Source organism: Trematomus bernacchii, unplaced genomic scaffold (genome assembly GCF_902827165.1).
Source record: "Trematomus bernacchii unplaced genomic scaffold, fTreBer1.1, whole genome shotgun sequence".
In the NCBI taxonomy this organism is placed as follows: Eukaryota; Metazoa; Chordata; class Actinopteri; order Perciformes; family Nototheniidae; genus Trematomus; species Trematomus bernacchii.
The window spans coordinates 10,661,418-10,681,660 of record NW_022987547.1 but is presented as its reverse complement, the minus strand read 5'-3'; the positions used below and the strand labels follow the sequence as shown (position 1 = coordinate 10,681,660).

Here is a 20,243-nt window from a genome sequence, read left to right as displayed (position 1 = left end):
CTCTTCATCAGAACAGTGTCAAAGTCTGCACCTTATAAGCCTTTCTGCAAAGTGAAGGTCAAACATCCAATCGAAGTAACACAAGTCCTCTTAAAAAGATCTAAAGATATCAGTCACTTTATTGTTATAGATTTCATCAGTGTACTTTGCTTTGGGATATTTTACACAAAATGGATCTGATATATTGTGCCTCACATTTTAATTTCAGTGGAGTCACTTAAGGACACAGATTTGCATTTAAAGGAGACACTACCCATTCACTGGATGTAATAACTTGGAAGAGGTTTAAGATGAGGGTTTTTATATCAGACTGTCTGCGGGTTTACTTATTTTGTTGTTAACTCGGTGGATTGGATGTATATGTTATAATTTAAATAACCATTTTACGAGACTTAGTAAATCCATGTATTATTAAATATTGTATGGCTGCAGTTTAGAATTCTATTCCGTATAATTCAATTCATCGTTTGGTCTCTGAACTTTGAAAAATATGCCCTTCCAAGGCAATGTCTTTAGAAGTTTTGTCACTCCAAAACTCAAATATATGTTTTTTCCCTAATTTTCTATTTGGAGGAACTGCAACCAGCGCATGCTTTTCTTCTTAAGATTCAGTTAATTAGTTAAAAATGTGTAACATTTTGTAGGTTATCAAATACTGTTAATAACCGACTAAGGAAATCTTATGAGCGCACATGTGGATGTAAGTAGTGTGTATCCATGTGCACCTTCTCATTGAGTGTGTGTGTTTGGCATGCTCAGGTCGTTCCTTTGTATTTCCTCCACGTCCCATGTGACTAACCCTGAGTATCCGCCGTCAGCGCCCTGGGACTGGCTGTCCTTTCACTGCCTGTCAGAAAGTAACTCAGGCGTGGGTCCATTGCAAGGGCGCAGCGCTGGAGGAGTGCCTGCCCGGGCCTGCATGAGGCTGTGCTGCTTCCCCTGACAAGCTTTAAGTGTACTTGATTCCCATAGCTCTAGCATGCTTCTCAACTAACAATTATACTACTGAATTGAAAGTCAGAAAGCCCAACTGCTTTAACTTAATCAAACGGCTGGAGAACTTTCTCAATCTGTTAAATATGGAAGAAGCTGCCTCCTCCCTTTCAAATGTTGATAGGGTGCACTGTATATTATTGCTTCAACTAACCTTATACAGTTATGTGAAATCTGTTGACATAATATATTTAATTAAAGTCAACTTTTCACTTTTTTCAGTGTAGATAACAGATGATGGGCTTCCATAAGGTAATTCCGCGACTTAAACTATCTCTGCTGCTCCCCCTTGTAAGAATAAAGAGCAACTGATATGGAGAATACATTAAGAAGAGGTAAACATAGAATCATTTAATAATAATGAAAGTATATCTATGTTATGGAGTAAATCATGATACCATATGCATGCATGAAATAACATTGTAACCACCCCCTCATGTTATTGTTCTCCACAAAAAGTGCAGTTGATTCCTCTGCAAAGCTCCCAGCTGATTCATCCTGCAGCACGTTTTGCTATTTTAATCCGTGATGGCTTTTCGTCCTGACCTTGCTGCTTTCATATGGAGGGAAACAATGATGATCAATTAAGAGTACCACATAGTCTGTTGTCTGAGTTCAGGGGCTTTGATTTCTTCCCTGCCTCCAACCAGACGTATTAACACAGACCACAGGACTGATCAATTCTTTCTGTCAGCCTCTATAAACACACTTGCAGTGCTAGTAATGAAAGTCATTTATCTACACAAGACACCGCTGTAGCTCCCAGATGGAGCGGGGCAGTCGGTGCCAGCTGTGGTTGCTTATCTGTCTTCCAGAATAGTATCACTAAAACTAAGAATAAATATGCCTAAAAAAGAGGACCTTGAGTTAAAACTGTCCCAACCTCTTCTTAAAGTTATACTATGTCTGTTGGAGTTATGTATTGCTCTATATAATTGAATTGTTCAACATTTACTTTCTTGATGTTATTGTTTATTTGTAATGTATATTTATTTATTCTTTGTTGTTTGAAGGCAGTTTGGGGGCACCTGGTGATCATGTATGTATCATGAGACAGGTGGTAGTTGGGTTAAGAGCACCAGCATAGGCATATGGTTTATTACCATGGTGATTCAAGTGAAAGCTGTAGGAAAGGCTGCAAGGCAAGAATATATAGGAAACGTGTTTAGTGTACCTTTTGATATTGGACCATGGAAATAAATGTACGAAAAGGATTCTCTTGCCTGGACTTAACCTCTGCGTAAGATTCACTGACCTGTGCCTCTGCTGCAGTTTTACTTTGAGTTATTCTTCTGTTTTATTTCTTTATGAATTTGGCCGCTACAATGCAGTATATTGCAGTGTCACCCTGCTGTGTTGGTGCAGTCCCCGTTAAGAAGCCCTTTAAGCTGTCTGGTTCCTGTTAGCACCGTCTCCCCCACAGGACCAGACTGCTGCTCACTCACTGGAGGCTGCCAACAGACCCAATCCATAATATGTGCACTCAGGCGGGAACCACTCATGTAGGTACAGACGGGCACAGCAAGCATCCAAATGCAAGCGGTTTTTAAAAATGTGGTCTGCCTATCTAGCTCCTGTATCTTTATGCTTTCTTTCACATAACACTCCCAGCGTGCACAAACCAAAACTCCCGTCTGTGTCTGGTCGAAGCCAAGGTCGTCGTCTGTGGCGACTCTCGAGGTAATTGCTCCCTTATCACACTCCTGCTGACTAATGATGAGGTGTGCCAGTTCATGTCATGGGAGTCACTCTGTCCTCCCCGTTTAGCTACAGGGCAGAGGCCTGTCTGAAAATACCCCTCACAGTGAGAGACTAGTTGAGCAGTGATTTAAGTCTTTAGTTTTACTAATGGGACAGTGTAAGAAGCAGAGCAGCTTGATTCCCACTGTTTCCCTGACAAGCTTTAAGAGTATAGATTCCTCTGCAAAGCTAGCAGCTGATTCATCCTGCAGCATGTTTACTATTTTCATCTGTGATGGCTTTTTATCCTGACCGTGACACTTTTATTTTGAAGGAAATAAAGTTGATCAATTAAGAGTACCACTCGTGGTGTCTGAAAATACCCCTCACAGAAACTAGTTGAGCAGCAGTGATTTCAATCTTTGTTTTTACTAATTGGACAGTGTAAGAAGAAGAGCTTCTTGATTGCCCAAAAAATTAGCAGTTGGAGTTTTACATAATACGTTTGTTTTTTTTGCGTGAAATTGCTTCCCTCCACTTTGATTTCCGAGAAGCCTTCTTCCTTGCCAAGATGTTGGGCAGCTGTTGTGATCTCAGCTCCCAACAGTCATCTCTTTGTTTAGCAAATTGGGGGAAAAAGCAGTGAAATTCCTTGGAACTCCCCAAATCCTGGGAATTGTAATGAAGGGTTGCTAGGTTGCGATCTATGGGGCCTATTGTGTACTCCTGTATGGATTCAATGGTACTACAGGGAGCATCAATGACCCACAATGCACCCCGCATTCCTCTGCTTTTCAGAATCGAGGAAGAGGAGTGGGGGGGTTGCCCATCATTTAAATCCTACTCAATGATTCACTAAAAAAATATCCGTAAACGGCAAGAAGAAAAACTAATTTGTTATTTTTTCAACTTTTCCATTTTATGAGTTTTTTTAAGCGAGACCTCTAAAAATGAACCAAATAACATTAACTAAAGGAAACTGTGACCTTTCATTAAGAGGTTGCTGACATGTTCCCTTTTGGAGCCAGGGGTACAGTATCCCCAGCTACTTCCACATAATCATTTGGAGCCCTTTTCCTGCAAGGACATGTACACGTGTAGCTCACTAAAATCCCTCATGTCCTCTGGGGCGTCCTCTAAAGTTTGCCCTTCTATATCACTCTGGGTAGGTGGTCAAGATTAGATATTGATCTCGGGATCATGAGATCCACATTTCTACGTGTGTGTAGGGTTTGATTATTCGTCAAGGGCTTAATCATCATCATGGTGGCAGATGTGTTTCCTTAAATGTTGACTTCCTTCCACTCTTTGCACTTTAAGGAATAGTTTAAGATTTGGGGAAATTTGCTAATTTACTATGTCCAAACCTAACAGGCAAATTACTTTAACAGATATTAGCTTAGCTTAGCATAAAGACTGGAAGCTGTGTAACCAGCTAGGCTAGCTACCTAGCTTTGACCAACGAAATAAACGTATAAAAGCGTACCTTACTCCCTGCAAGCATGGTAAATTCCAATCACAGGTGTCTAATTTCCATACCACAAGTGTATCTGTAGCTAATATATGTTGGCAGAATATATTATAAACAAAAACATTTCTAAGAAGCTGCTCTGAATCTGTCAGACCAAATTCTATTGTCTTAGCTCGCTAAGATAGTGCTAATAAAAAGTGAGTGGCCCCTTCTGGTTGGATCTTGTGATATGTTTCTCTCTGTTTGGAAGCAGCTAACTAAACATTTACAATACTGGGAACACAAACTCCACTGAGAACCAATTGTCCCCTTCCTCATTCTGTGCACATAGCAACAGCCATCGCTATTCTGTCTGACACTTTCATTATAGATTGCAGAGAGCAACGCTGGCTAAGATTTGTTACGCTGTCTGGGAAGACTGATGAGTCTGACGGCCTAAATGCTCACATCCAGACATCCAGAGAAAGACTTGAAATAAATCGTCTCACTCTTAAGCTTGAGCCTTGCTGTACTACTGAAACAGTCACAGTCAGCATTGGAGGTATAGTTTTAGCGTTTTAAGGCAAATCTTTGAAGTGTGCCTCTTTCAATATGAAGCCATCTCCTTTGTGTTTATGTTCAATCCACATATATCATACGCTTTTCATTACAACTCCACCTGAGTTATTCCCCTAGTCTGTCCTCCTAAATGTCTCTAACATAAATCAGAAAGTTTCAGAATCTGTAACAGCAGACTAAAGTAAACTGAGCTCCTCTCTGGAGTATTTCTTTGCCTTGCTGAAAGACTTCTAACACGTTGAGGCTTCGGGAGAACTCATGTCATGAACTTTGTTTTTTTTCCTGCTGTTGATAAAAGGAAAACCAAAACAATAGAAGTGCATTACAAGCTTGAATATTTCAAAACACCTCGCACTTAGATAAGCAAAGAAAATATAAAAAATGCATACTTCCCAAATCCCAGTTTGCTTCACCAGAATGTTGGCTTTATGAAAGCGCATTGTGTAATTGTTTTGACACTGATGTGGTAGGAAAGGTAGTTAGTTGCTTCATAACACTTTGCATGTTTGTGTTAGACTTTGAAGGTCACGTTTTTTAGCATTTACTTTTTGTCTGCAGTCAAAACAAAACAAAATACATTGTTATCGTTTATTAGACTTTGTTACAAGAGTTGATATGTTGACTCTTTAGTGGTATTAAAACACAGTATTTGGATTATTAATATTAACGGTGCTTGCTGTTAGTATAGATTGTTAGCTAGCTAAAAAAGCATGGTGTTTCAAAGATGCAGGACACGTATCTTCGATTGGAGGGTAGAGGAAACATCTTAAAGGTGCCTGTCTTGTGCTTTTTGGGGTCTTCTCTTCCCTGTAGTGTGAGATATGAGTTTTTGTGCATGTAAATGGTCTGCAAAGGCAACAATCCCTGTGTTCCCTGAAACACCTCCATTGGATTCTTTGTTGAGTGACATTACTATGTAACGCTCGTGCTGCTATTGGCTTGGCTCCAAAACATTGTACGTGATAGGCAAAGGGGCGTGACATCCCTAAGCAGTTGACCAATCACAACAGAGCAGGCCATCTAACTAATCAGAGCAGACTGGGCTCTGGTTTCAGACAGAGGGGGAAAAGAGGTGCTGCAGCACAGGCAGTATGAGAAACACAGAGCTTTTTGGAGACATGTCAGAGAAGAGGCACAAAGTACTAGTATGAACCTGAGAATGAGTATCATAGGGCCCCTTTTGGTTTATATTTGTTTCCTAACTCATTTTCATTTAAATATTCCGATATATTCTGCTCTCGTCTTATAACTCTTCTTTCGATTTTGATGGTGTTTTTGTCAGGTTCACGTCCCTAAAATCATCCAATTCTGCTCATTCACCTTTCTTTGAATGTATTCTTCTCAGTTTTTGCCCCAGAGCAAATATTCTCCTCTCAGTCTCAGTGTGTTTTGCACAGGGTTCATAAGCACACTGCAATAGAGATTAATTAAACTTAGCACCAGTTTTCTTTGGGTTCACACTTTCCTTTCATCTCACCAACGTCCCACTTCACTTTGCAGCACGAGTATTTCCCCGTTCCTCCTCTTTAAACCCCGTCGTCTCCCTCGGTCTCTGTGGTGCGTTTCCTTCTCTCCCTCCCTCCCTCCCTCAACCTATTCTTCATTTAATCAGCTCTCCCAGGATTCGCTTCTGTATAATTAAAGACTGAAACTTTAATCACCATGGATCCAGGGCAGCGAGAGCAGGGCATTTCAAATAGACACACAAGCAGGAAATTAGCCTGAAGAAAGTGTGGAGAACGGATATGACCAAAAAGCTTCCTTTTAGAGTATAACACTTATTTCCTGTGAGTCTTTGCACACACTCACACAGTGAGGACTTAGCCTGCGTACATAAAAGACAACCCAAACTATTCCATGATCATGTCTGTGAGGTCTTGGCTTGTTCATAATGTTTAGTTAATTGTTCCCTGGCAGCATTGTGCAGCTTGATTAAAAGGTCACAGTTTGCAGGATGTCCTTACGTAACAACAGCTGTCTCCTCCTATCCACTCACCTCTCCTCTCATCTTCAATTTTTCATCCTCTTACCCTTTCCTTGTTTCCACTGACATTTATTTTACCCTTGCATTTTAAACAACGTACTCCTACACTTTTACACTTATTCACATGGCTGCAGTTGGAGTACAACATTAAATATGTCCACTAATGCTCTATATTAACATTTGGCAGAAGATAGTAAACGGCAGGCTGGATATTTAAATCCTTTATATTATTGTTGTATATATTTTGTGCGTGAAAGACTTGAAAAAAACTGGTCGCATAACGTTATGTTCATGATCACAAGATGTAATAAAACCGGATAAATTGTATATCAGTACCACTCATGGGGCACATTCTAATTATAAGCTCAACCAGGACACCTTTAGCTTAGCAAAAAGACTAGAAGCAGGATGGATCTAGCTTGGCTTGTCAAAAAATGGCCATCACAACTTAAAAAATATAACATGTGACTTCTCAAAACGTCTTTTTGGTTCAATTTTCTTTTGTATACAATGATATTTGACAGGAGAAGCAGAAAATCCTCTAAATTTGAAAGCTGAATCAGAGAAAATTGGATTTGTTTTTACCATTTCTGCCAGAGAAATGTCAAACAATCATCAAAATATTTTCAACGACCTAGGGCTGCCCTCGACTAAAGATTTTTCTAGTCGACCAATAGTCGTCAATCCAGGCGATTAGTCGTCAATCCAGGCGATTAGTCGTCAATCCAGGCGATTAGTTGTCACACGTATATGATATTATTTATTTTTCTCCCAAACATGTTCTCCCAAAATGGTTTCTGTTTCAAAGGCTGATAAAGAACATTATTATAACAGCATCGTACGTTGTGCTTCACATAAAATATAAAATAAAACTGTAATAATTAACCTTTTGAAATATAAATTAAATGTTACACGTAGAAAGCCATGAGTCAATGGGGTAACACTCTTTTCACAAAATGTGTGACAAGAAAACAAATTAGCTTCCTTCTTTTAAACAATGTCAAACTGATCATTTCCACGTGCGTTAAAAGCCAGAGAGCTGTTTTCCATTGCAGTTTGTCGTTTTTTCATCGACTTTGTAAGCTGTATGAAACCAGCTTTTTGTCAAACACCTGCATTTTGTCACACGGTGGATGCCTGTTGCTAAAGAGCGTGGAACCATGCTTCATGTTTAACAGTGACGTTGATTTGATTCGACAGGCCAGACTTCCTAAGTTCCTCAGCTGACGAGGTGGAAACATGTTAGTCTCCCCGTGCCGACGCAGCTGCTGTGAAACCCTCAGCAGAACAGAGTGAGAGACAAACTCGCATCCTGGGCCTTTACCTTAGTGTTCATTTAGCTGGTAGATGTTCTGTTTTCCTGTCAGGCAGAGATGTGGCCACATGATCATTTCTCTAACACTTTCTAATGACAACAGGATTCCTATCAGCCATGTGACAGGTAGTAGTCTAGAACATTTGAAAGGATAAATGTAGTATTTTGACCTGTTGATACCGTTTTTCGTGACAGTCAAGGTTAAGTTAGGTGAACCATCTCTGTTATCAAAATGTCCTCTCACTGCAGAGGAGACTTTTTTTCAATTGGCTTTGTTCCCAATCTCAACAGACTTTATCAGTGCTGCTATAGTGAGCTGCCAAGCTAGTAAAGATGCTGATATATTAAAGTGCACTACAGATCCTGTTATAATAATACTTTCAGATTGATCCCAATTATGCCATAATTCAGGACATACACGCTCATTGCAAGAAAGAAGTCGAAAGGGTTGAGTGGTGCATGTACAGGTGAAACAACTAATACTTAAGTGGGCAACAATTTGGATAATTTATGATGTTTAATCATACATTGTCTTAAATTGTGCTGGTGTTGGACTATCAAGTGTTAGTATTTGTTGCTTTTTGTGTTTTTATAACGCTATAAAGAATATTTTTGGTTAATTACTGGTTCAAACAAGCGTTTTAAATAAGTCTTTTTGGGCTGTGGGAGCCTTTGATGGGCATTTGGTCAACAAAGTATTTAAAACAATACATTATTATAAATATACTTATTGGTTGCAGTAAAGTTAAAGGTTTTGATACTTTTTGGACTTTTCTTCAGTTATGTGGAACCAAATATACTCCATCAAATTAACAAAACTACAGTATGAAAGCTACATTTACTGTAGTGCAGTTTATCTCAAACCTGTTGCACTCAAATAATATTTACGTTTTGACTTGTTTCATACAGTGAAGATAAAATACTGTTAATAGGTAATACTGCTATCCTGATGTTATTCCCTTTTGTCTCTTTTTTTAGTATGAATTCAAGGCCAAGAACATCAAGAAGAAGAAGGTCAGCATTGTGGTGTCTGTGGATGGAGTGAAGGTGTTACTGAGGAAGAAACAGAAGGTAAGTCACCTGTGAACAACGCAGAGGAATAACATAGAACTGTTTTCCACTTGATTTAAGAAAGTAATCAGTTAGGCTGAGCGAAGAAGAACATATTTCAGCTCTAAATTAGTTAAAAAATATTGTTTTTACACACCAATACATATGAATGATAATACATGAATATGTCTTGTTATGATGTTTTATTGATGCTTTGTCACAATCATCCGTCTCACACACAGAGGAAACAATGGACATGGGATGAGAGCAAGATGCTGATCATGCAGGATCCTATATACAGGTCAGTCACACATCTCTTAAAATGACATACTGTATGTTTGTATTAAACAAAATAAAGCTTTCTTTGCACACTATGGCAGCAAGATTTGGAAAAATGGCAATTATTTTGTCTGATTTTGCAATAGAGTCAAGATATTAGAACAGATGATCATTTTTTATTTAAATGATTATTTTTAAGATGATCTGTACCAAAGAAATAGTTTATAGATCACGTTTTGTAGGCTGGAATATTTCTCCGGCCCCACATTCCTTAATTCAAAATGTCATTTACCACATATTTAGCCCTTAATAAATATTGTCCTTCCTGCAATTTGAATATGTCATTACTATATATGAACTATTAATACAAATGTGGATTTATTGTGCAGCCCTGTAACACACGCTGAGGATTAAACTGCCTGATATTCAGTCCAGTGTGTTCTGAACTCAGCATGTTCTTATAAGCTTCAACATAAGTTATATTTTACTGCAGATGAAACACACTGCATGTCCCTCTGTGGAAATCTTATCTGCAGCTCACCCTCAGTGGATGATGCTGAGTCTTGGTACTTTTTAGTCCCTCACATTGGCTTGACCATGCAGGACTAATGTGCTTCAATGTACTTTACTGTATGTGCTAAATGTACTTACTGTACATGCATTCAATTGTATAATGAATAATCTATAGCTTGTGCATGCGTTGGTAGAGCATATGTTTGCCAGTATGTGATTTTTCCAAGGGAGGCATCCTACTCACATTATGTTCTGTGTGTGTGTGTGTGTGTGTGTGTGTGTGTGTGTGTGTGTGTGTGTGTGTGTGTGTGTGTGTGTGTGTGTGTGTAAAAGCCTATCACATACCCCCCCTGTTTACATGATTACATTAACCAATCATAACAGGCTTCTGACGCTGCCAGTCACTGCTTTTTTTTGGCTCTCTTCAAAATGAGCAATTATGGTTAATAATGCAACCTCTTAACAGAAATAGAAATCTGTGAATCTCAGCTCGTGTGCGATGTGTGTTTGTAAATTATGTATTTACCTATGGGAGGATCTCATTTTGCAAAGCCACACCTCATCAAAGGACCGTTTATGTTTGTGTGGTCAGAATGATTGCACTTGCCTGTGATTCTGTGGGTGTGGTTTTTCAGTGGAAACACATGCAGTACTGTAGTACACCCTGTAGTATCAGGTGACTTTCATGAGTTGATGGTCATAATTAGTTTGCCTCATTCCCAGTGGAGATGTTTTACAGCAGAGGAGATGCAGGCTGACCCTCTCACGGTTTACTGCAGAGAGCGCAGCGTTTATGGCAGAGTGAAAACCAGACAGGACGCGTACTTAAAACACAGTATAATACTACACGTATTATACTGTGTAAAGAAATTCTTTATCCTTGATAAATATACATTTAACCTGGACAAATAAGGCATTGGGAAGCAGCAAATCTGCCAACAGACACTCACACACAGGAGGAGAGAAATATATGACAAAAACACACATAACATAAGGACCCAGGGTCATAACAATATGTATTCAACAGAACAAAACCGTGACAAAAATTGTTGAAAAACAATCCAAGATGCTTTTTCAGGAATGTCACGATGACATCATTTGAGTAGTTAATACCAATGCCAGTGAAATTCCATTTATTAATACCCATTTTGATACCATAAAGTATAGTCAAAATTCTCCCTAATCATTCGTTTTATATTGTGAAGTAACTCTAACATTTGTGTACTCAAATCTAGTTTCATGTTTTCAGGATTTTCTACGTGTCTCATGACTCCCAGGACTTAAAGATCTTCAGCTACATCGCCAGAGATGGATCCAATAACTCCTTCAGATGTAACGTCTTCAAGTCAAAGAAGAAGGTACCACAGGAGTCCACTCACACACACACACACACACACACACACACACACACACACACACACACACACACACACACACACACACACACACACACACACACACACACACACACACACACACACACACACACACACACACACCACACACACACAACTGATTACACACACACTTTTCTGGGGAATAGGCTTTATGCAACATCCCTGCAGCTTTAATGGTTCATCATCCTTGATATTTCCTGTATAAACAACACTGACCATGGACGCGGTATGATGGGTTCATACTGGAATGAACCCATCATAAAGGGAGAAGAAAACAAATGGTAGAAACTGCAGCAGTAGTCCTTCATCTAACAGCTATAAGACGTGTTGTATTCAGAGTCAGGCTTTCTGAACTGTGCACTTATTCCTCTCACTACCCAATTTGCTGCTGTCACAGCTCATGATATAAGTCCCCTGCTGCTTCATGCAGTGTTAGGTGCGCTGCAGGACTGAATATATGCAGACTCAAATGTGGTATCAGTTTTCTGTTTCCACCTGTGACTGAGGGCTGTTTATATTAAATGTTTTTCAATTTCTATCTCTTATTCAGTCAGCTGAGTTAATTAAAATGTGGTTTTAATAATTTTTTTGATTTCCGGTGGCTTAGTTGATATCCTGTGGTTCATCCCTGTGGATAAAAAGCCTGCAGTGAATACAGACGAGATGATTCAAACTGCATATTTCCCCAAACAACTCTTGATCTTTAGCATCTTGCTGCAGTTGTTGCTGTAGTATCTGCTGCAGTCTTGGCTCACAGGTCTGGTGTTATCAGTCAGCTGTAATGAGAATTGTTCCACAGAAGGGAAGTTATTAGTCTCTGAATGGAGGTATTCAACTGCGTGCCAAAGAATGACTGCGAGTGTTCATGCTTTCACAGACTGCAGCGAGTGATTTCACTGATGAACTCCTCTTGAAGCAGCCAGCAGGAACTCATCAGCGAAATGACCTGTTTTTTGGGTGTTTTTTGTTAAATATTTCTTCTGTTAACGCTGAACTTTTTTATTTTAGGTATTGGGGCTAAAGTACAGAGTATGTTTTCTTATTCTTTACAAGAAAGTATATGAACAGGCGTTTGTAAGCGTGTATGTAAATGTGTGAAATCATCCCTCTATTGTGTTCGACCTATAACTGGACTATATGAGCCATTGCTTTATCAGCCTTAATCTAAATGTATATATATTACTGCTTGGATTTGAGTTTTTCATGTATTTTTCTTCATCTTCAGCTTAATTCTTCTTATTTCTGTTCATGTTTTTCTGATTTGCTTGTACTGTATGTCAAAATATGAGTGCAACTATTTACTGAAATAAGTTAAATACAAATAAAATCACTGACCTTTTACCTTACACCCTCCCTCCTGTCTCCCCCTGTCAGACGCAGGCCATGAGGATAGTGCGTACAGTGGGTCAGGCCTTCGAGGTGTGTCATAAGATGAGTCTGCAGCACGCTGAGCAGGACGCAGACGGACAGGCGGACGGAGAGAGCGACAAGTCCTCTGAAGAGTCCAGCAGTCAAGGTGAGGCCTACCTGAAAGAGCTTACTGTTAACTGCTTACATTTGCTGGGTACAAGCAAATGTAAGCAGATAACAGTAAATACATATTTAGTGTTATTATAGTGTGAGTGCGAGAAAAAGTTAAATAAGGTATTTCAAGTTTGCAATCAAATCCTTGAAACGAACTAGAAGGGCTCTAAAAGAGCGTAGACCTCCTCCAAGGTCAAATGCATTTCACATTTTTAGGAAGGTGAAAGATAATGTATCAGCCCTTTAACTTGGCTCCGCTTCAGAATTCAATGACTTGTTCCTTGGCCCATGCTACACCAGTTTCATTGACAATTTGCCAGAAATGTTTTATAATCCTGCTGACAATAGTCCACTTATTCCTGGTCTCTGTTTCCAGCTTACTTTGTGAGCCACAGCCTATTTGTGCAAGTTTATTGTGTTTGCTTTGGTTAAGCAATGTGTAAACAACTACTGCACCTTCCACCTGTTAGCCAACAACACATTTAGCCAAACAGAAGAAACACAACACAAACTTAGATAAAAACATTAAATTACTTTTTCTAAAGTAATGTTGTATGGACTGTTTCTCAAATTAAATGATGCATATACCCAGATATTTAATTTAATTGGATAATTAACTGAAACGTTTTCCTTCAACTCCATTAGTTTGTAGAAAGCCAAATGCTATAATATGTATTGAGTTTTTAATACATGGTTGCACTTTTCCAATACAATAAAAAACATAGAACAATCATAAACTGTGCATTGAATAAGTTTAAAATGCAATATTAACATCTTAACCTATAGTAGAGTAACCAATATGTGTGTATCAGAGATGGGTTTTTTGAGTTGTGTGATTGGATTCTACACCTCTGATAAACTATGCATAAAAAAGCTAAATATCTGAAAACGAAATATGGATGTGTTACACCAAGAATGATAACAAATGTTAAATTTGTAAAGCACTTAAATAGTACGCAAAGGTACTTTACAAGGAATTTAAACAACGGCAATAACAGCTGTGTATGGCAACACACATTTGACCTTTCTGAATTCTGTTCTGGACAATGTTTTTGTGAAAAACATTTCTGTTTATGAGCCTTTATTTGTCATTTCAGTTAATTGGCCCAACCTCTCTCTCCTGGCTAAAGCTTGACCTTTAATTTCACGCCTCTTTAGGACCTAAATGAAGCCATCAAACCTCACCAGCTCATTAATTCTGCACAGCGGTCAAACAGCATCAGCACAGATGCCCAGTTACACCAAATAAACAGTATTAAGAAACAACATCCTGCTCATGTTGAAGTGAATGCTCTCTGAGGCCCCGTGATGTGTTCATTTCATGCAGGAAGGAGGGTAACAAAGGGAAAAATCCCTGTAATTACAACTTTCACGTCATTGGACAACAGAAGAGGTTGATTACCAGTGTTACCAGTAATGAGAGTAATTAGCTCAGTAAATGAACACTTCTCTGGCACTGAGCTACAGTTATAGACAGGCAGAGGTGCTGTGTATCTGCTCAAAATAGCAATAATTCAGGGTTTGGTTATCTAAATAAAGGCATGCTGGTTTGTCATTTACATAAAACCCTTGAGGGGATGTTTTTGCTTATTGTCTTTGTGTATTCCTTATCAGGTCGTAAGCTGACGGGGGCAGAGCAGGGGGAGGAAGAGGAGGACAGCGAGCTGAAAGGAAGACGAGGAGGAGGAGAAGATTCTTCAGCCGGCGCCTCGATGTGTGAGAAGGCCCTCAGTGAGATCCTGCAGAGCCTGACCGAACTGAACGTGGTCAAACCTGGACAGACCATCATTGTAAGACTACTACTACCACACACACTCACAAACACTCACACACTGCATTGCTAAGGACAGGGACACTATGCTCTGCTTGATGTGGGGGAAACTTCTGTGTAGCAATGCATGGAGTCACCGACTCAGGAAGGAGACACGGTGAGAGTTGGAGCTTTGATGTCAAACACTGATGGGTTTATTCAGAGTATTCGGCCGGAGGATTCACATCACAAGTCAAAGAGTCAGAGGTTCTGACCACACGGTAGAGTTGCCACGTCAATTCTGAAGAGCCTCTCTCTATGCTAGACCTTTTAACTGGTTCACAGAGAGTAATCAACATCTCTGAAGGAGTAGACTAAACAGCTGGGAACACTGAGCCACCTGCGTCCGACACTCATGGCTTCAAAGATTTCACATCTTAGAGTCCACAAACACCGATAAAGAAGTGCCTCAGCGTTCTCACAACAAGTACCATTCGTGCCAGACAAGTTGACCGGTCACAAACTGGTAACAACAACACATATGGCACCAAGGCCTTTCCTTAAAGGAGATAACAGACGTCAGAGTAGATCATAAAACGTCACAGAGCAAAAGGTTAGATATCTAGAAGAATTATTCCTTAACAGTTCCTCTCTTTTTATCATTTTTGATAAACTTAAAACATTAGTCTAATAATAATTCTGGTCAATACTTAAATCAATAGGCGTCTTCAAATTTGAGTGTGGTCTCACCTTACATTCAATTACATCACAAAGTAGAATAAGATTGAAACATTCAATCACAATGATTGATACAGGCAATCATAATAGGAACAATTATCTCTCATCAGTGTTTGGAGCATCTTTTGTCAATAAGCACAATAATGAACACACATAAAACACAGATACATAATAGCAAAAATATTTGTTCTAAACTAATATCTTTTATCATTTAAACCATTAGTTAATGTCATTTATCAAACTATAAAATCAAAACCAAACAGCTTAAAGATTTGCTTTAAGGCAATCACTAGTTAAAAGCATTTCAAACTTAGGATCATAAGAGATCCAGCTAAGGCATAACATTCACAGTGGTGATTTGATCAATCTGTAATCGGCAAAGTTGCAGTGTCCTCAATTTTAGGATTACTTTACGTTTACTTCATTACGCTTTAGCCAAGAGTAAGGCACTTAGTCTTAGTAAAATCAATACATTCATTTTAGTCAAGTACATTGTTCAAAATCTGAAAAGGAAAAGTTAGGCAAATATTCAAAGACTTTTGTAAAAACCTGGAAAGGAAAGATTAAACATTTTTAAAACTTTAATTCATACATTTGTAAATGCTACAACTGATCTGTACCAAATTAAGTCTATCAATTATTCTTATTAGCCATACTTACCTGAAAATCTACTTATGGTACTTGGAAAGGGTTCTTCTGTGTTTATCTAATGTTGAATATAGAATATCAATTTCTTTAAATTATACTTCTCTAATTTGAGGATCAAATATGCTACATAATTGTTATATGAATTATTATAAATATTTGTTTTGGGCCAAAACTGAAATTAATCCAGTACTTGAAACATCTTTTTAGGTCTGACCTGTGCATGGACAATACATTAAAGAGTAGTGTTGTTAAGCCTGATTGCTCGATGATTAAGGATATTAACATTATCTGTGATAATATTAGAAATATCTTATTATTCAATACTTTATAATCTGAAAATATTTATTTATTAATTTTGTTCAGTGTGAAAGTGTAATCTGATCTGACAACATATATTTATCACCACTATTTAACACATGTCTGGTCATTGGAAATATAAAAAACAATCATTAATTGTACATCTTTAAACATCTGGTCATTCAAATCAAAGTTCATCTTTGTACGAGAGCTGGAAGAACATGTCCGTCAGGCTTCCTGACTCGTTCTCCTCCTCCCTTTATGACACCAAGTGTCTGGTGTGTAAAGGCATCCTGATACTGTAGATTAGCACTGAGGTGCTGATTGGCTCAAACTCTTCTTCATCAGAGCGCCATATTTCAACCCCCCAATTGCTCTGCTTTTGTGTGGCTCATTCAGTGAGCACTGTAGTTAATCCCCCAGTGAGACGGAGGCTCATCTGCCTGTATTCCTTCTGATATCTGCTTGAGAGCAGTGCAACTGCGTATTCCTGATGCATCCAGGTGTCCCCCCCGTGATGGGAGAGGTTAGGAAGACATCAAACTCCTCCAAGAAACATGGAACCTTGTATTATAGAAGCCTCTGAAGCCCTCGCTCGTCCTGCAGGGTTGTCTGCTAGAGCCCACCGAGCAGAAAGATGAAGAGAAGAACCCCCTCTCAGCAGAAAGGTGAAGAGAAGCATCCCATCTCGAACGACCTCGTGCTTCCTTGCACCCGGAGAGTGTGACCCTCTCTTTCTGACCCTTGGCCTTGAGAGCTGTCCTAGTTATTGGGTTAACACTTGATAGGGATGTTTTTTCTGAGTGAAGACAACTCAAAGTAATGGATTAGCACATTATCATTTAATTACAAAAATAGGATAGGCCCCTCAGAATTATTTGGGAGCCTTCCTGACACATGCACATTATCATTTTGAAGGTTTGTGTTAGTCATTGAACATGCAAGAATCATATACTCATCAGTCCATAGCAGAGAAATGTTATTGTAAGTTAAAGGTGAGCTTGTCCCTGTGGATATAACCCCTTCTCAATGATTCTAAATGTATATTAATTCACAAAGAAGTGCCTCAGCGTTCTCACAACAAGTACCATTCGTGCCAGACAAGTTGACCGGTCACAAACTGGTAACAACAACACATATGGCACCAAGGCCTTTCCTTAAAGGAAATAACAGACGTCAGAGTAGATCATAAAACGTCACAGAGCAAAAGGTTAGATATCTAGAAGAATTATTCCTTAACACTTGATATCTTATAATTGTCTTCAGTCTTCCCAGTATAGAGACAAACAACCTGATAATGGAGATTACATAACATAAACATTACATTTCTTCTCAGTGTTTGTGTAATTTAAACTCTGAAGAAATGTAAAATGATACTATCTAATGCTAATATATTTTTCTCTTTAAGAGTTGTGAAAAAACCAGTGGCTCAGTACGCAAAAGGTAGCGATAAGATGTTACAGAGAATTTGATCAAACTTTCTAAATTAGGAAAAACTTGTGGAGCCAACTGAGAACCCCAGTGGTATAAAATAACATATTGTGCATTTAAAGGTGGGGTAGGTAATTCACTTCAGAAACACTTTTTGTTATATTCCATCGAATGCTCTTAACATCCCGATAGCAATGAATATATGAAATGCTTTGACAATAAATACATAAAAAAAATTCATCTGTGGAAGCCGTGGCGCTGTAAAAAGCACGACCAATTATTTTAGCCGTTGGATGGCCTACCTGCCTGTCAGCCTTCCATCTCGTGCACAAACTTATCTCGTGCCCTCATTGGTCATGTGCGCGTTTGTGTGTGTTGGAGGAGGGGCTCTGTAAGGAAGTCTGAAGGAAGGGGCAGATTCTTTTCGGCTGCGTAGTTTCAAATTCTAGCTTACTCGAGCTGGTTTCTCCATTCTTACCTACCCTACCTTTAAGGGAAAGGAAACAGGGTTTTGTTGATTTGTCACTTGGGATATTATTTTAAAAAAAAGTCACTATACAGTACACTGTAGGTGTCAAAAATGTTGAGGCAAAATCGCTGAAATTAATGTGATGTTTTTTTAAACAATTTTAATAAGTGGTTCACTGCAACAACTCCTGATATTGCTAAGACTTACCATCCTATATCAGGCCATACATTCTAACTGAACATGTTTTGAGAATAATTTACTACCCAAGAGCTGCTTGTGTAAGATGATGAAGCTTGTTCTTATAAACTCTAACTATCTCACTGCACTGGTGGATTATCACAGCTGTTTCAAGTCTGTGTCATCTCAAATCACACTTTTTCTTTCCCTTGTCATGGGTGAATGTATTAACATGCGCTTTACCTCTCAAGCATACCTCAATCAATTCATCAATCTTATGTTTCCGGACAGTCGTGATATATAGTTGAATCTTACAACAACCGAAAGTAAAAGCGGCCTTATAATAACAGACTTGCATCATAAACACCACCCTGTATGGCATTTTGTTTCCATCATATTTCTAGTGAAGGTTCTCCTTCATTATTGACACCTGCAGCAGAATTGAGCATTCAGCAGCATCCACATTCAATGATTCCAGTTTTTATTATGCTGCTTCTGTCTTTGAAGCTGCAGGAAATGACCTCCACTGTGTTTCATTGATTCATCTTTAGTGATGTTTTGATGCTATTATCCAGGCAGTGTGTTGCCAAATGGCTCATTGAGCTAGAGAAGTACAGTGTAGTGCTTCATCATGTTCTGCAGTACCTGACCAGATCATCCACTGCAGCTCTGCATGACTAACAAAGGCTGGCAGCAGACACTGTGTGTGTGAAAAAACACGGTCACACATGCATTAGGTGAAAAGAAAGACATTTTTGTTTCAGTTGTGCTTGAGGTTTAGTATAATTTAAATCCTTACGGAGTTAGGTACTGACTCGGCTGTGGCAGGATGAGGAGGCTCTGGTGTGTCACAATGTTTTTCTTTGGATTTGTCACCATAGTGAGAGCGCAGGAGACACAGCTGTTATCGTGCTGCTGAAAGAGAGAGGGGATGGATAGGAGAGGCGAACCTGAATATTCTTGCTGCCTGTGAAAGGGGGGACACTTAATCCCATCGAGGGGTTCATGAACATCTGCTCCATGGAGATAAGAGAAGAGAGAGGGAAGGAAGGAAGGAAGGAAGGAAGGAAGGAAAGAGATGGAGGGAGGTTTAATTAGAGATCAGGATAACAGAAAAAAAGACTGATCAAAAGATATGGATTACACAATGCAGGTTGTTTAGACAACACGAGGGTGGACACAAAAACAGAAACACCACCAAGACCAGAGGAGTTGAAAATGTTTTAAGGCGATAGTTTGAAAGGCGGTTGATACAATTTCTCAAGGCCTTTAATTACATTTTCAATCAGCTTCTCTTTAAACAATGTGTTGCTACATGAGCATGAAAAGGTATGCCACAGTTTCAGATACTGCACATGTGTTGTGTTTTTTTGTTGAGCTCCTTTCACTGGCGGAGCTCAGTTTGAAAACAGTGATGTCACATATTCTGTACACCAATCAGGGTGGAGCAACATTTCAATAGAAATCTAATAAAAGTTGTGGGATTGTTTTCTTGCCTAGCCACTGTCAATCCAACCCCGATACCCTGAGACCTTTTGCAGAGTGTTACTTCGCCCTCTAGTGGTGTGATGTAGGAGTTGCAATATATTCTATCTACCATTGTACCAATATAAGTTATCTGTAAATATTGTACTGCCTCTGTTTTCATTAATGTTATCACAGTTTCTTCATTTATACTTTGATGTTTTGATTTTTTTTTAGTGTTGTGTTGATTTGTTTTCCGTTTGTTTAAGATTTGGTCAAGGACCCTCTTAAAAACGAGAGTGTACATTTCATGGGATTCTTCTTTAGATAATAATATCTGACTGTCTTGATCTACTGTATAAGAAGAGGGTAAAAAAAAAGCAGATTTAAGGAGGTTATCCAGGGAAGATTTTTGCTACCATCTGGAAAATGATCTTGAAATCCAGGAGGATTGGAAACTGAGATAAATGATTGGAAAATGAGCTGAGAGATTATTTTAGTTCTG

General features: G+C 38.9%; 1 protein-coding gene across 1 annotated transcript in view; it reads left to right on the top strand.

Annotated features, from left to right (window-relative positions):
• si:dkey-34e4.1 (carboxyl-terminal PDZ ligand of neuronal nitric oxide synthase protein) overlaps positions 1–20,243 on the top strand; it is a 58,851-nt gene that overhangs the window by 19,235 nt on the left and 19,373 nt on the right. Inside the window, exons 3-7 of the mRNA XM_034122658.1 lie at positions 8,980–9,072; positions 9,294–9,352; positions 11,093–11,201; positions 12,615–12,756; positions 14,379–14,554. Of these exons, the coding sequence (XP_033978549.1) occupies positions 8,980–9,072; positions 9,294–9,352; positions 11,093–11,201; positions 12,615–12,756; positions 14,379–14,554 (579 nt within the window). The remainder of the gene's footprint in view (positions 1–8,979; positions 9,073–9,293; positions 9,353–11,092; positions 11,202–12,614; positions 12,757–14,378; positions 14,555–20,243) is intronic.